This window comes from Fulvia fulva, chromosome 6, assembly GCF_020509005.1.
Source record: "Fulvia fulva chromosome 6, complete sequence".
NCBI classification, from domain to species: Eukaryota; Fungi; Ascomycota; class Dothideomycetes; order Mycosphaerellales; family Mycosphaerellaceae; genus Fulvia; species Fulvia fulva.
In genome coordinates, this window is record NC_063017.1 from 2010672 (window position 1) to 2026551 (window position 15880).

The 15880-nt window shown below is 53.9% G+C and overlaps 10 protein-coding genes across 10 annotated transcripts; 5 read left to right on the forward strand and 5 right to left on the reverse strand.

The window, feature by feature from the left end:
- Positions 1–45: 45 nt before the first annotated feature.
- On the forward strand, positions 46–465 carry CLAFUR5_06964 (uncharacterized protein; the record flags this gene model as incomplete). The annotated part of the gene is made up of 2 exons (XM_047906112.1): positions 46–202; positions 263–465. 2 exons carry the CDS (start codon positions 46–48, stop codon positions 463–465), a joined length of 360 nt encoding a protein of 119 aa, XP_047762855.1.
- Positions 466–1946: 1481 nt separating this feature from the next.
- On the forward strand, positions 1947–2522 carry CLAFUR5_06965 (uncharacterized protein; the record flags this gene model as incomplete). The annotated part of the gene is made up of 1 exon (XM_047906113.1): positions 1947–2522. One exon carries the CDS (start codon positions 1947–1949, stop codon positions 2520–2522), a length of 576 nt encoding a protein of 191 aa, XP_047763154.1.
- Positions 2523–3000: 478 nt separating this feature from the next.
- Positions 3001–3826, reverse strand: CLAFUR5_06966 (Acyl-protein thioesterase 1; the record flags this gene model as incomplete). Its single annotated transcript, XM_047906114.1, has 2 exons — positions 3001–3635; positions 3685–3826. 2 exons carry the CDS (start codon positions 3824–3826, stop codon positions 3001–3003), a joined length of 777 nt encoding a protein of 258 aa, XP_047763153.1.
- A 275-nt stretch (positions 3827–4101) lies between these two features.
- CLAFUR5_06967 (uncharacterized protein) lies at positions 4102–5182 on the reverse strand (the record flags this gene model as incomplete). The annotated part of the gene is made up of 2 exons (XM_047906115.1): positions 4102–4919; positions 4972–5182. 2 exons carry the CDS (start codon positions 5180–5182, stop codon positions 4102–4104), a joined length of 1029 nt encoding a protein of 342 aa, XP_047763152.1.
- Positions 5183–5758: 576 nt separating this feature from the next.
- CLAFUR5_06968 (uncharacterized protein) lies at positions 5759–6529 on the forward strand (the record flags this gene model as incomplete). The annotated part of the gene is made up of 1 exon (XM_047906116.1): positions 5759–6529. One exon carries the CDS (start codon positions 5759–5761, stop codon positions 6527–6529), a length of 771 nt encoding a protein of 256 aa, XP_047763151.1.
- A 153-nt stretch (positions 6530–6682) lies between these two features.
- Positions 6683–7444, reverse strand: CLAFUR5_06969 (uncharacterized protein; the record flags this gene model as incomplete). Its single annotated transcript, XM_047906117.1, has 2 exons — positions 6683–7248; positions 7327–7444. The coding sequence occupies 2 exons, from the start codon at positions 7442–7444 to the stop codon at positions 6683–6685; spliced, it is 684 nt and encodes a 227-aa protein (XP_047763150.1).
- Positions 7445–8147: 703 nt separating this feature from the next.
- Positions 8148–8676, reverse strand: CLAFUR5_06970 (uncharacterized protein; the record flags this gene model as incomplete). Its single annotated transcript, XM_047906118.1, has 2 exons — positions 8148–8546; positions 8596–8676. The coding sequence occupies 2 exons, from the start codon at positions 8674–8676 to the stop codon at positions 8148–8150; spliced, it is 480 nt and encodes a 159-aa protein (XP_047763713.1).
- Positions 8677–9676: 1000 nt separating this feature from the next.
- CLAFUR5_06971 (Acylamino-acid-releasing enzyme) lies at positions 9677–11748 on the forward strand (the record flags this gene model as incomplete). Its single annotated transcript, XM_047906119.1, has 2 exons — positions 9677–10522; positions 10579–11748. The coding sequence occupies 2 exons, from the start codon at positions 9677–9679 to the stop codon at positions 11746–11748; spliced, it is 2016 nt and encodes a 671-aa protein (XP_047763714.1).
- Positions 11749–12720: 972 nt separating this feature from the next.
- Positions 12721–13629, reverse strand: CLAFUR5_06972 (Splicing factor; the record flags this gene model as incomplete). The annotated part of the gene is made up of 1 exon (XM_047906120.1): positions 12721–13629. One exon carries the CDS (start codon positions 13627–13629, stop codon positions 12721–12723), a length of 909 nt encoding a protein of 302 aa, XP_047763715.1.
- Positions 13630–13966: 337 nt separating this feature from the next.
- CLAFUR5_06973 (Anaphase-promoting complex subunit cut9) lies at positions 13967–15872 on the forward strand (the record flags this gene model as incomplete). The annotated part of the gene is made up of 2 exons (XM_047906121.1): positions 13967–14078; positions 14128–15872. 2 exons carry the CDS (start codon positions 13967–13969, stop codon positions 15870–15872), a joined length of 1857 nt encoding a protein of 618 aa, XP_047763716.1.
- Positions 15873–15880: the final 8 nt, after the last annotated feature.

The following is a 15880-nucleotide window of genomic DNA, read 5'->3' on the forward strand; positions in this document are numbered from 1 at the left end:
CACAATTGTAGCACTTCTGTCGCATAAGCCACACAGCAGATCACGATGGCGAAGAGCTCGAGGTCAAGTCGGCTGAAGAAGAACAATGCCGTGCTGAAGAAGAAGGTCTTCGGGCCCGTCGAGACCGCGAGAATTGAGCGCCAAAATGCGAAGCTGCTCGAGCTTGCCAAACAGCCAAAAGAGCGCATGGAAGTCGAAGAGAGTGCGTCGTTCTTGCCATAAGTATCGAGAGGTCTCAACTTACTGACATGTTCGTACGTAGCCACAGACGATTCAGCGAAGACGAAGGCTGCCGATGATGTCGACATGGACGAGGCGGGCAAGCCCAAGAAGAGCCAGCGCGAAGTCAAGCGTCTGCAGGATGCCAGAAAGCAACGACGAGAGAGGAGCAGCCATCGCAAGCCACAGAATCAGGTGTCGTTTCCTTCGCATCCGATGAAGAAGCGGAGTGGTAGCAAGCGATGAAACAACACGAGCTGAAGAACGAAACCTGCTGGAAGATGAACACTCACGACATAACAACCACGATGGTCCAGCAGAGCCCGGCCCAGCAACAGCATAGGCCAGTGTGCTCAGTGTCTCGGCAAGAAGCACGGTCGCCATGCAGTTCACCGCGTGACAGCGCTGCGCACACCTGATCAGTGGGCGCCGGCGATACCAGCACTGCAAAAGAGGCGTAGGCGATGAGCTGTCATAGGATAATGTCAGGCTATACCATTGAAGCTCATAGACGGACCGTGCGACTGCGCTTTCAAGAGTGAGGTAATGGTTCACGGGTAGGTAGCAGGGGTGTGTGCTGCTCCTTCTGTTATCTTTACAGAAGTGCGTTGTATTGCAATCGGGTCTCTCCCTCATCTTACAGCTTACCTGTTCAGCTTGCGACATACTTAACTTCGCAGATAATGCCTTTCTCCCTCACGCACGCAGCTCCTTGTGCAGCCCTATGATCTGAGCCGTTGCCGCGAATGTACCAATCCTTCAGCAGGCACTACACCACTGGTTCGCAGTCACAGCGGTCGCCGAAGCCCCGAGCAAGGGCGACAGATCGTCAGTACTCACGGTCATACTAGGTACATGTACATGCCACCGAACATGCAACAAGCGGTCAACGCTGTCCTGGTTAATTCGAACTGTGCATGACTGTACGACCACGTTGAAGGAGGTTTCACAGGGCTTCATCCGCATAAAAGTGCGCGAATTCCCGACATCAGAGATTTGAGCCTCTTGGAACAGTACACTCGATACACATAGAGACTATGGCGAATCCAGGCATGACCACACCTGGCTATTATAACAGTCGCTTTCGATATTCTTCCAACCCAGCCTGCAACTACATCACGCCTTCATGCAGACGTCGCCGTCAACAAAGTCGATATCTCCAAACAACCAGCTCACCCAGGCGAACCGGAGACATTGCGGCTACAAACACACTGATGAGTGCCATGGAGTCATGAAAAACAGTACCCGCTCTGCGGACGGCCCTGAATCCATCACGCACGCTAGCATCTACCTTCGGCACCGATCGTGGCTATCGCCGTTCGCACCAGCACGTTCGAACTCTATTGATCCTTATGAAGCGTTCACTAGGTAAACACCACCTTCTCTTTTGTACGTATACATCGCCCGACACTGTGGTCATGACGGCGGCTCGAAGTCTACAAGGCAGCTAGACACAAGTTCATAGGCTGTCACTCGAGGAGGGTTAATGACTCAGTATATTGTGTAACTCGCGAGAGTTTCCTACATGATGGCAACAGATGCGCGCTCGATTCCTGCTGATCTCTAAGCAGACGGCCTTCTGCAGCCTCATTCGCATTCGCGTGCAATCGTAGCAGGCAGAAGACTCGTAGAGTTGCTCCGCTCCAGCACTGCATCATTTTAGGCCACACTGGATACACATAAAGCTCACTTACTGCTGGTAACCGCGACAAAGCCTGAAGATACAGATGGCAGTCAATCACGAAATCCCAGTCTCCCCTCCAGACTCAATGGCAGGCATCACCGAACCAGCCATCAAGCCAGAAGCGACCTCAGATACCACACAAGACACAAATTTAGACCCTTCTATCGCCTCCGAGAAAGAAATCGCTCCCCACCTAGAGTCCATAAGCCGCGGCATCATCAACGCAATCAACACCCGAAACTTCGATGCCACCTCATCACCATGGATCCACGTCGCCAACTCAATAGAAACAAACCGCGACTCTGGACCCAAAGGCTCACGAACCGTAACCAAAGCCGACTTGCTAGCGGTGTTCAGCTGGCTAGGCACGGAATTCCCGGATTATCGGATTGAGATTGATAGTGTGAGCGTCGTGGTGCATAAGGCCTTTGTGTGGTCGAGGAAAGGCTGCACAGCGGAAGTGTTCATCAATGCGCAGGCAACAGGAGGGCCGGGGTTTCCGCTGGGTGTGCAGAGGAAGTATGTGAATGTTTTTGAGTTCAAGTTTGGTGAGGGGAGGTGGTTGGCGGTGAGGGAGACGTTGATTGATGGGATGGGGGATTTCATGGTGCCGGCTTGATGGGGAAAGGAAGGTGGAGATGGGGCATGACAGTACCCATCCGGCTTGAAGGTTGTGGCGTGGTTCACTGTCTCGTGCGGTGGCTGTAGAGCCGGGCGCCTGTACTATCTGTGGGAGCATTTCGAGCGACGCGTTCTTATACATTTGCGCAACTAGGTTCATCGCGATGCTGTGACAGCGCACGTAGTCTCAACGCCCATTGATTGCATCAAGCTGGCGCCAGTGGGTTCAACCTGTCCAAAGGACTGAGTGGTGCAGCCACCTCACAGAGCCAACAGAACAATCCTCGAATGAGGAAGGTCTCGTCTAACAGAGACCGGTCCCAATGGAGGTACTCCAACGCTGTGTCACGGCAGATCAGCTGCTTATAGCCACGAATGATCAGCTTCCAAGGGACCGAGTATTCAGCTGATGTACGAAGAACGCCCGGCAGCTTCAAGGTGTTTTTGAGCTGTTGATATTGCGTATAGATCCGTTGCTACTCAGCAGGCGGTACGACTTTCTCCAGCCAGGCACACAGATCTCGAAGCAACGCACCATTGATGCTGTGTGCCAAGCCTTCGTACTCATGCATTTCGAAATCTTGCTCGCTGGCACCCAGATCTCTCAGTGTCTGCACGGAGTTGTTCCATATGTGTTTAGGCACCAAGGAGTCCTTCATGCCCCTTCCCATGAAGACCGGCGTGCCGTCCGATCTCTTGGCCGGGAACCCAGCTGCCCTCCGGAGCTCCTCTATGCGATTCCTTCCATCGGACAGGGGCAGATACCCAAGCAGGGCGACGATGCCAGCCAACTTGCCGCTATACTTGATCGAGGTAAGATGTAGCAGTAGGCTCATAGCCATGCCTTGTGAGAAACCGCCGAGCACAATACGATTGGCAGGAATGCCACCTTCAACGCAAGCATCGATTAGAGATTCGAGGTATCTGATCGTCTCAAACATGCCATACTCATCCTCGTCGGGGGCGAGTGCGGGCCGGGAGAATGCGATGGGAGACAGTGAGTGTTGTATGTACCAAGCTGTATCCATCTGAGTCGGATTATGCTTGGCACTTGGGAAGATCCAGTGTAGCCACGTTAGCTTGCCGCCTTGCTGGAACTGATCGCCAATGTCTTCGCGTGCCTCGTTAGTGTCCGTCTTTGAAAGCGAAGTTCTACCTACTTTCAAGTGCTGAGCCACCGTCAGCTAAACCGTGCACGAAGATGAAGGCCGCAGACTTGGACGGCTCGATCGAGGTGTCGATTGCTGGCTTATGAATTGGATCTTCTCTGCCTCGCTCCGAAGGGAACTTGGTCGAGGTCATTGTACGTGCCAGAGTGGTAGCTGTTCCGGATGATGCCGTGTAATTCACCCTAAAGGGACCCTTGGTCGATGGAGTGTGATCGTGCACGCTAGGTCACATCGCTTTGCAGTCAGAGATATATGGACGCTTTCCAATGCCTTCTACTCGGCAGTGACGTAGTGTAGCCGGGTATGCGGATGACCCACGTGACTCTCGTGAATGCTGATCGTCTTCGTTTCGGCTGGCTTTGAAGGAGTTTGAGGGAGGAGTTTATGCTGGCAAGGCATAGCATTGTCTCACTCCCTCCAACGAATCTGCCAGTTTCCTTTCGCAAAAGATGGCTCGACCACCATTCCGCTCATCAGTGCCTCAGCTTTACGTATCTCCGTGGGAGAGACATCAGCCTCGTCGTCGGTGCCTCCTCCTCCGCCACGCTTCGATTTACCTTTCGTCTTGGAAGGCTTCTGGACTACGGGCTCTAGTCTTGGCACCTCAAGCCCGAACACAATAGCTCGTCTCGCTGCACGTCGTACCATCTCGCGTTCTTCAGCGCGCTTGGCACCTTGTCGCCGCTTCTCAAGGTCATCCACCGACTCCTCAATCTTCTCCGCTTTACTCCGCTCGCCACCACCAGCACTGAAGTTGATCTCGGAGTCTTGCTGCGGGGGTCGCACGTGGCTGATGTTGAAGTTGTCGATGATCGGAATTCCTCCCTCTTCCGAAGGTGCTGAGTCCTCTAGATCCTCCACTGATCCATTCTCCTCCACTGACTGTGCGTCGTCCGCGCTCTCCATGTCGACACTCTTCCACTCTGCATTCGGGTCACCGATAGCGCGGGTCCTTCGATTCTTTCTGCGGCCATAAACCTTCTCTGGGTCGAATCTACTGCCAAACACGGCTTCTTCAATCTCGTCACAAGTCACGATGAGCCTTGGGTCTCCTTTTACCAGTTTGCCCTTTGCAGCTGTGTTCTCGATACCAGACCCCTCCTCGCCGTTCAGTAAGGCAGCGATCTTCTTCTCGATTTGGCGATCTTTCGCCCCTGGCTTCCGGTTTCGACATCTGTCAGAGCAGTACTTGACCTCGTTCTGCTTTTTGTTCAGCTTCTTCGAGCCTGACTCGTCGTCAGCTTATTTTCATGAAGTCGCGTCAAGAGTGGGATGTACTCATCACTCTACCACAAGTATGGCAGTACGGCACGTCCTCTGCGGACATGTACAATGGGGCAGGTATTTTCGAATTAGCCGAAGGACGACTCCATGAGTCCATCCAAGACATGGTGAAGGATCTGGGGTGAGTAGTTGCGTGGTGTGTTGTGATGCGTGCTAAGGTCGAAGGCAGTACGTCCAGACAACGAGACGACCTGATGTTCAGCATGGAGTGGTATATGAAATGTCCTACATGTGTTCAGATGGCATGAAGTGCCAAATATACCATTATTCTGACGTCACCATTTTATAGCGGAATGCCACGCCTGGAAGATGGCGACAGTTTCGCGTGTCCCATGCCGCTTTCTCAGCGTTCGTAGACGTCCTTGACAAACTGGGTTGCCTTTGAGAAGATCGAGTGTAATGCGGAAATGAAAGTAGCAACCTGTCCGCGTCGATGGAGGATAAATGCTTGCCGGCGATTCCAGATCTGGCATGGTGTAGTCTACAGAACTTTGCGAGCAATCCTGTCCGTACCAGCTTGCCAGCTCGTCCGTGAACAAGACATGGAGCAGGCATGATCGTGCACAGTCGTGCATGCTGCTGCGCCATGCTCGGCATTGTCAAGTCGTCCCCAACTCAAGCAGTCGTGACCACATCCAACAGCTGGGCCAGGAAGGACCTTGTATAAGTACACCATAGCTCCTACGCGTCAGCACGTCCAGGTTTCATACCAACACCCATGCTCCCTCAGCTTCAGCTTCAGCTTCACTCAAACTGAACAGCAGATCACAACCACCCCATCATGAAACTCGTCCTCACCGGCTGCACCGGCTTCGTCGGCACCGAGATCCTCACACAATGCATCGCCCACAACTACATCAGCCACGTCTACGTCCTCACCCGCCGACCCCTCAACGCCCAGTTCTCGCACAAGAAAGTCACGCAGATCCACCACGAAGACTTCGAGGCATATCCCGACGATCTTCTCAATCGGCTGAAAGATGAAGGGGTCGAGGCGTGTATCTGGGCGATAGGAGGGAAGGCGAATCAGTTCAAGAATCTCGATGAGGCAAGGAAGGTGGGAGTCAACTATCCAGCTCAAGCAGCGGAGGTGTTTGCAAAGCGGTTGGCGACTGCCTTGAAGCCTTACCCTGGATATCCCAAAAATCCTCCGAAGCCGGGTGAAGGCCGCTTCCCGTTCAGGTTCATCTTCATCTCAGGATGGGGAGCGTGTCAGGACCAATTCAAGAAGCTCTGGTTCATGAACGATACAAGAAAGATCAAGGGTGCAGCCGAGAAAGCGTTGCTGGGTGTGCCGGCAAACGCGGAAGAGATTGACGGCCACAAATGCTTCGAGACGATAGTGCTGCGGCCCGGGGGAGTGTTGGCTGGTGGAAACGATGATATGATGACGGTCATCACAGAGGGCATGATACCTTCGATCGCGGTGGGAAGACTGGCGAAGACGGCGATCAAGTGTGCATTCGATGGCGGTGTGGAGGGTCAGACGATATTGGAGAACAAGGACTGTTTGGGAGAAGGGTGGGCAGAAGTTAATGCATTGAGGATGTGAAGCTATCTGCTGTGCTGGCCACGACCTGACTGCCGTATTATACATTGCTCCACCGAATGTGACCCAGCTGTCCTGTCGCCTCGTTGCTTCATGCCTCTCCCAAGCTCTCCCCACCCATGGCCCAAAGGATCCCTCCGGGCGCCGAGCTACTGTTCAAACCATTGGAGCAAAGGTATCCTCGTCAGAATCCTCCGCAGGAATCTGATCGAACTTTGGCGGATTGCTCTTCGAGCGGGCTGTCGCCTTGCGGGGTCCGCCGAAGAGATCATCGTAATCATCTGCCTGCACAGAGTCGCGTGGAGCAGGAGCAGCTTCGAGGTTGTCGGATGCTTGAACCACCTGAGGCGGCGCCGCAGCAGCACGTCTTGTGGTCGCCTCATCCCGAGCCTCTTGGATATCCTCTTCTTCATCGCTCTCCTCACGATAGCTCTTACGCGGGCCAGATGAACGTCGGCTTGGCGTCTCACGCTTGCCGACAGTGTCGAAGCTCATATTCTTCTCCTCGTCCGAATCGTCCTCGTCTGACATGCGTGTGGTGCGGGCGCGCTTGGCGCTACTGGATGGTGTCTTTGGCGGTGCTGCTCGCTTGGCCGATGGAGTGGTCTTGATTGGGGTTCCCTTGGAAGCGGCGCCTAGACCACTTTTGGGACCACTTCCCTTCTTCAGCTTGGAAATGTGCTGGGAGATCGCAGAGCCGGTCGGGGTACACTCGTCATTCGCTATTTCCGCGTCAGCAGGGAAGCCTTCGGTCGGTCTCATCCACCAAAGTGTTCGGATGGTCCTGGATTGGTACTTACGATACTTCTCGGCCCACTTCTTGGCGACGTCGTTCCAGTTAACATTGATGTTGTCCACCAGTAGCATGAACAGCATGTGGTCGCGTTGGACGTCCCAATTGGCCTTCTTGGGTGCCATCTTGAGATCGCGGTGCTGGTAGTATGGGAAATGGTTGATGATGCGATATCGCGAATGGACTCGGCGGCAGGCAACTCCGTGCGTGGAGATGGATGATGTGTTGGTATACCACCGTATACGAAGCTTGTCGAGGTGGTTTACTCGAATGTGTGAGGTTAGTCTAAGATCCAAAGCTAGGACAGATGGACGGAGCTTTGTAGCCGTTGACTTAAGTGAGGGCACGTGAAGTTCGCACCAAAGTTCAGTGTGAGAGAACGAAACCTCACCTTGTAGTGAGTAGGAGCACCTCCACAAGCCTGGCTTGTTACTTGGTCAACGCACATGAATTACACTTTGCGTGCTCCGCGCGATCCTTGAAAGTGCTTGCATTCAGCCCTGACCTAGAAGCCAGGGTTTCGCGTTGTAAATTCGTGAGGTCCTTTTGAAAGGAGAGATGAGGGACTGTGCAGCGTAGGGTGGGGAGCAGGGCCAAAGGTTGCAGATGAGAGCTCGATACTGGTCTACAATAATCACGTCATCGAAAGGACTCGGTCAGTATGATGTGCTCATCTGGTTGAACTAGTGGTGGTGTCCATTGTGAAGTCCAAGTCCCATTGAGCTACTCTATACTGCTTGTAGACCGAACAGACCGTAAGCAGACAGCCTCTAAGGACACACTCGCTTCCCCAAGTCACTCCACGAACTCCGCATGAACTGATCGTACTCAAACAAATGGGAAGTCGTTGTCACCCAAGCCGTTACCATAGTCGAAGCCGGCGTTCGGCGTAAACGACATATCATTGCCGTCAGCCAGTCCACTCATGTCGTCAAAAGACAGGCCGTCCTCCAGATTCTCCTGCTTGATGCTACCCTTCTTCGACTTTGGCGTAGACTTGGTCACCTTGCCGTTGGTGACAGTGCTGAGGGGATCCTTCTTAGGTGTCTTCGGCTTCCGCGGTGTGCTGGATGCGGACTTGGTGCGTGAAGGGGTGGTAACACCGCTGCGCTCGCCATTATCGATCTCGTCTTTGAGAGTGGTGGCTTCCTTCTTGATCTTGCGGAAACGGTTCTCGAGGGTGTCGTAGGTGGTGCCGAAGTAGGCGGCGGTCTGTTTCAGATCGATCTGTGACATGGTCAGTGGGTATGGTAAACCGGGAGAGGGGCATGCTGACCTTGACGCCGGTGGCGATGACGGCGGCGACGACACGCTGCCAGGTCTCGGGGCTGTTCCAGTCGAGTGTTCCTTTAGCCATGACGACGACGGTTACGCTGTGATGGTAAATTCCCGCTGTTGAAGGCTGTGAGTTGTGTTGCTGTAGATGTTGTTTGACGTGAGAGGTGATGATAAGAAGCAGTAAGGTGAGGGATGGGCTCCAAAGGGTGCCGTTTGTCGCTGTCAGACGCGCTGAACTCTCTTTGGTGCCAGTTTTAAGTGACACGAGGAAAGTGATGGTAACTCGACACTTTGCACACGATCAGCCCGCATCAGTTCACTGCGGGCCAATCACATGTTGTCAGGAGCACTGTTTCGCTACAAGCTGCCTCCGTCACTTGGGCACAGTTAGTGGCAGCTTCTCTGCACAAATCTCAAGAGTCGTTTGCAGCGTATCGAGATGCAAGCACTTTATACGGCGCCTCGCGCGTCGCGACAAAACAGGAGATTGTGACCACGACCAGCATTGTAGCACCCCAGTAGCAACCAGGTTCGTCTCCATGGGCTCACATCAAGTCGTGCTGGAAGTGACAGATTACCTGCGAGCTGCCCCCTGGCTGCGCAAAGCATATCAATATCATCTTGCCAGTGAGTGTGTGACTCACGGCTTCACGGGCTCGCGCGGATGGAGCAGAAGTTCGTTGTTTCGTGTCATGATGGGTGGTGAAGCAGCGTGAAAGCGGAGAGGTGAAGTCGAAGATGCTTTGACCATGCGACAGGGATCCGCGCTTCCCCCTTGTCGCGGGAGCTGCGCGAACTCTTCATCGATCACGAACACCTCGCCATCGACAAACAAAGCGACATGAGACGTACGGAGATGCGAATTCACCCTCTCTACGGTACTCTATGACGGGCCAACAAGGCCCCATCGACGAGAGCGACAGCAAGTGCAAGAGCCTCTCACGGTAGGTCCGATCCTTCGCAGGCCCCCATCTCCTCAATGTCAACCAACTTTCTTCCCACCGGCAGTACAAAGCAATACCTTCCCTTCCATTTCCTGAACAGCCAGTGATACACAAAGTCCGCAATCGTCCTGTGGCATGGGCGACGCATCTATTGCAATGGAACCCATCTCCGAACGAAAACAACTGTACCAAGATCTCTGTGACCTGGAGATCCCAAGCGTGATCAAGCTCTCTCCAAATGCTCGCCAAGTCTTGTACGCCACCAATCTAACCTGGAGCCAGAAAAAGGGGAAACATTGTCTTTCCACGATCTGGCTAGGGGAGACGGGTCAAGCGAACTCTTCTCGGAAGTTAACATCTGGTCTGTCCAAGGACTATTGGCCTCGCTGGAACCCAAATGGCGATAGCTTAGCTTTCATCTCTGACCGTGCTGAGGCCGGTAAGAAATGGGCTATATACATGATGAACGTCAGGAATGGCACTGTCGAAGGCGAGGCGTATCCTATCACGGACACTGATAACGAACGTCCCATAGCCGCTTTCGAGTTCTCGCCAGATGGCAAGAGGATCGCCTTGATTCGTGCAGACCCCAAGACTGCCGAAGAGAAAGCCCGCGAAGACAACGGCGAGGACTGGCAGGTCTGGTGTGAAGATTGGACGTATGATAGATTGTACGTGATTGACGACCTTACGACCAGGAAAGTGTCTCGAGTCACCGGAGAATCTGGTCAGCAACGGCATGTCACTGGCTTCTGCTGGAGCCCTGATTCCGAAAACATCGTCTTCGCGAACACTAAGTCGCCGCACATCGAGGAACCATACCTCACCGGCTCGGACATCTCCATCTTGTGGCTAGGTCAGTCGACCCGGGAGACTGTTGGACACATTCCCAACGTCGTGAAGAATGTAAAGTGGGCTGCTGATGGGAAGATCTACTTTTGCTCAGGTACGCCCGATGACAAAGAGTGTGCCGGCCACTGTGTATACGCTATTCCTAGAAGATACATTCTACGCCCCCGTTGGCGAGACGTACGAAGCACGTCCGGGCAGCTTTTGGTGTCGAGAACGACGTTGATAGCATCACCTTGGTAGAAGGTCGGGTTGTGGCGAAGGTGCAGCATGGCCTTCGAGATCAGATCTGCCTCGTGCCATCCGGCGAAGTCATGTATTCGGAACATGCAGAGATTCAAGCTTTCGATGTAACCCTGGGGCCGAACAACAAAACGATCATCGCCGTCGCCACCTCCGACGTCAATGCGCCTATAGAGGTTTATACTCGCGATATTGATGCCCAGAACATGGTCAAGCTGTCAACTCATGGCGCAACGTTCTCGGACCGCACATTTGGAACCTGCCAATTCCTCAATACCCGCTCCGCCGACGACAAGGTCGAGCTTGACGCAGTCCATCTAACACCATCATTGGCGACGCCTTCATCGTCGACACCACTACCGACGGTGGTCCTCATCCATGGTGGGCCTACTTCCCGCAACACCAACGCCTTCAACACTCTCTACTACTTCTGGACACCATACCTCCTATCCTTAGGCTACGCCATCCTCCTGCCGAACTACCGTGGAAGCAGCGGCAAAGGTGAAGCCTTCGCCTCCTGGTCCATCAAGCCCTCTGGCCGTGGAAAGTATGACCATGAAGATGTTATCACTCTAACGCAACTCGTCGTCGATCAGGAGCTGGCAGATCCAGGCAAGCTGATGGTAGGCGGGCTATCCCAAGGCGGCTTTTTGACATACTTGTGTAGCGTTCGCAACGACCGAGAATGGCGCTTCAAGGCAGCCATAGCTCTTGCCGGCATCACGGACGTAGACACAATGGCACTGACATCTGATCTTGGCGCAACTCTCGAGACCGAGCTAAGTGGCGGCCGCACGCCGTGGAATGTGCCAAAGGTGGATACTCGTAGCCGCCAGGCGTCGGCTCTTTGGGAGTTTCACGAAGCGATGCAGAGGAGTAAGGAGACTGGCAAGATGATTGTGCCACCGATGTTGATTATGCACGGTGAGAAGGATGAGAGATGTCCCATCACCCAGGCTTGGGGCATGAGGAGAGCACTTGCTGGCCAGAATTTGCCATTCGAGTTCGTGACGTATCCGAGGCAGGGCCACCTTTTCGCTGAGCAAAAGCTTTGGAATGATATGGCTGAAAGAGTTGGTAGGTGGTGCGATACGTACATCAGGCCTGGAAGATGAATTGAGGCCTGAAAAGGCTCGAAATACAGCAAACATCAGCCACGATTTGGCTCGGTCAGCAGATCCAGCAGCTCAAATGCTTGTTCCAGACCCGTGGAGTCGTCTTGACAGCGCGACTTATGTTGGAGCCTCTTTACCCGACCGTCAACCGCGCGTGCCCAAGTCACGCCGTAGTCATCAGCGGGCTCGCCTTGGCTCCACATCCTTACGCTATCCATAGCAACTCCCATCGACGACAATCTATCGCAAAGCGCTCGTGCGTCTATGCGTGCAACGGTCTCAGCCGCTTCCGTATGGGAGCACCTCCTGCGCACCATCATGTCCTCTGTCTTCTGAATTGGGTGACCTCCAACCCATTCGAGTGAAAGAGACCGGATCCTGGCAGCATTCTTGATGCCGATACGTCGTAACCAGATGTAGACATGAGCCAGGCCGAGGGGGCAATCGATTCGGTAGTAGAACTTGTTCTCGGCGTAGAGAGCGTGAAGACATTCTGCTCTGATCAATTTGCATGTTTTGACGAGACCTATCTCGTGTAATTGTGGGCGCCTATGACGCTCTGGACCGCCCCAGCAGTGTCTGATATCCAGGTTGTTTTACTCTGTTAGAACAAAGTGCCAGATCATGTTGCGCAGCTCTGGCGGCAGGTTCAGGAGGCGTGATGGCATGGTGGCCATGGTTCAGAGATGAGGATGATGTGATATGGCCAACAATGTTGCGGCGAAGAATTTTTAAAGGATGGCTGTGCTGACTTCAAGGACCAGCTGACCGCGGCAAATGGACACGCTCTCAATCGCCCTTTGTGTCAGCGCGGTGTCCACAATCTGATCGAGAGGGCCATGCGTACATCCACTGGACAGCCCGTGGGGACGCTCCAGGGGTGGATGGGGAGGGGAAAACGGACATTAGTGCATCGCTGTACGATATCCAGCGTGAGGTCAAGGCATTTGAAATACGATAATCTTGGTCATTTCAATCATCGTCGTCCGAATCATAGGCGCCTAGTCCTAGACCAGCCGCGGGCGCAGCAGCAGGTGCAGCAGATACAGGTCCTGTAGCCACAGCTGGCACCGCTGGCTTCTCAATCACCTGCGGCTTCTTGATGCCCAGTAACGAGACAGGCTCCTTCTTCTTCTTGACCTGCCGCTCAAATGACGGTACAGCAGGCGGAGGCATAGCGATTCTGTCTGCAGCTTCCCTCTCTGTCTCGTCTTCGAGACCATCGTCTCCCAATCGCCTCACTCGTTCTCCTGTCGAGCTCTGAAATGCCATCCTAGCCTGTTCCTCCAGCTCTCTTTCGATTCTCTCTGCTTCCTCGTCCACTTTGTCCGGTGCCTCTACCACTGCTGCACCTCCCATCTCCGCCCTTGCTCTCGCAGCGTTCCGATGTCTCACATCGTCCAGCGCATCTGCAATAGCCATCTCCGTCTTCGCATCAATTGTCTTCTTTTCCAAATCTTTCATCGCATCCTTCTCATCTTCCTCCTTCTGTATGCGATCCAGCCTCTCCTCCTCCGTCTCCTCGGCTAACTTCGACTCTCTCCACGGCTCAAAGTTCCGCTTGGCTCCTCGCTCGCATGTGTAGTCCATGTTCTTCGGGTCCGTCTTGAAAGTGATCTCTGCAGAACATCGTGTACATCGGATGTAGAAGCGGAATATGGTGATGGCGTAGTATTTCTCCTCAGTGGTCTCCTTCCGCGAGTTGAACTTTCGACCTTTGTAGATGTATTCGCCGCAGGACGTACATCGCATGCTGAAGGGCGCCATCAGACGGACTGTCTGCTGCTTGGGTCCTGTCTGCTTGGGACCTCGTCGCCGCTCGAGCTTGGAGGGGTCGAAGTCCGGTGGGTAGTACTTGGTGAGCACTTTTCGTTCGGACATCTTGGCTGAGCGCCCTGGTTGGTATGGGGTGGTGTTGCGACCTTCGTTGGTCTGTGGAAGTGTGTGTCAAAGTAGTAAGTTGAGTTGTGAATGTCGCAAAGGTCATTTTTAGAAAGGCACGAGTCAGGCGAAAGGCAGGAGCGGACTCAGTTCCGGATGATCCCCGCTTCCATGTGACAGAGGTAAACAACGAGACGGCAGACGCGATCTTGACTTTCTTCAGGTTTGTATCCGCAAAAATGGCATTCACGAGGACGCGCACGTGCTTACTGGTTGCAGGTGCGAGCTCAAGACATCTCGTTAGCATCATTCGTCGAACACGTCTCGATGATATTGGATGAACATGGAGGGAATGCATAACTTCTTGCGGAGCTGGCGACAGGATGCGCTGGACAGACAACAGTATGACACGGCCATATTCGTTGGCGACAAACTGCTCGCTTTGACAAGTATGTAAGCTTCATGGCGTGTGTCATGAGCCATATTGACGTCCGCCAGAATCCGACGACGACACGCTCGCTCTCGCGCATACCCATTTCGCAGCTGGTAACTACACGCGAGCATTAGCATACGCTTCGAGATCGGACCTCATACAACGAAAGGCCTCCGCACGATATCTGGCGGGACATTGCTACGTCAAGCAGAACCGACACGACGATGCACTCGCTCTGCTGGGCGACAAGAACCCGGTGCACTTGATCACGACGGCAGACGGCGCACGGCGGAAGCTGCAGCACATTAGCAATGGACTGTCGAGCAAGCAACATGGAAAGTCGCGCATGCCGAACCGAACAGACAGGGTCGATCGAAGTGAGGAACGAGATCGAGAAGATGCATCGAATCTGAAGTACGAGGCGGGAATGTGCTATCTGCGAGGGCTATGCTTTGCGAAGCAGAACGCCTTTGACCGCGCCAAGGAGTGCTACAAGGATGCTGTGCGCATCGATGTGCAGTGTTTTGAAGCCTTCAGTCAGCTCGTACGGAACGCCTTGATGACACCAGAGGAAGAATGGCAGTTCTTGGATAGCCTCAATTTTGAAAGCATACCTCCTCCGGCAGGGGAGACAGCAGCGGTACCGGAAGCGGCAGACTTTACGAAGAGTCTCTACACGATGCGACTGAACAAGTATACCAGGAGAGAGGAGTTCGATGCCGCGATCGAGACGTTGGAGAACTACAAGCTAGACGACAACCCGGACATCCTCCTTGCCAAGGCAGAGAAGCTGTTCAATGCTTCTCGACTACGATCGGCTGTCGAGCTGACGAACGAGATTCTCGGCGCCGACCCTTACAACTTCGCCTGCATACCGCTACACCTCTCGCTACTGCACAAGCTGAACGAAGTCAACGCGCTGTTCGCGCTGTCACACGACCTGGCCGATACGCATCCGCACGAACCGTGCACATGGCTTGCTGTTGGAACTTACTACCTCGCCTCGAATCGCATACCGGAAGCACGATCATTCTTCTCGAAAGCTAGCATGATGGACCCGCACTTTGGGCCAGCCTGGATTGGGTTTGCTCATACGTTTGCCGAGGAAGGAGAAAGCGATCAAGCTATTGCTGCATACAGCACTGCCGCACGTCTGTTCCAAGGGTCGCATCTACCGCAGCTGTTTCTGGGGATGCAAGAGATTGCGCTTGGGAATCTGAGTATTGCACGGGAGTACTTGACGGCAGCGTACAATCTGTGCAAGACTGATCCACTCCTTATCAACGAGCTTGGCCTGGTATCTTACATGGACGACGACCTCGAGCCCGCGATACGACAGTTCACTCTAGCACTAAGTATCGTGGACGAGAATGAAGCACCTGCGAGCCAGTACACTGTCATCCGTCTCAACCTGGCACATGCTTATCGAAGATCAGGCCAATATGCTGAAGCACTGGAGGAATTTGATGAAGTCATCAGATTGGGTATGCAGGATGCTGGCGTCTTCACATCGAAAGGACTGACCTTGCTCGATCTCGAGCAACCTTTCGATGCCACAGTTGCATTGCACTCAGCTCTCGCCATCAGCCCTCAGGATCCGATCGCAACAGAACTACTCAACAAAGCACTCGAACAGCTCGAAAAAGTCAGCGTGCTAGCGGGTGCCGACGAAGACGAGCTCGATGCTCGATTACGGAACAACCTTGTCAACATACATCAGACACGAAGCACGGGCAGGAGGCAGGGCCGACGCGTACAGCAGAGCGACGGTATGGACCTGGACGGTGCCGGTGATGACGACTCGCCTTAGAGTGGCGT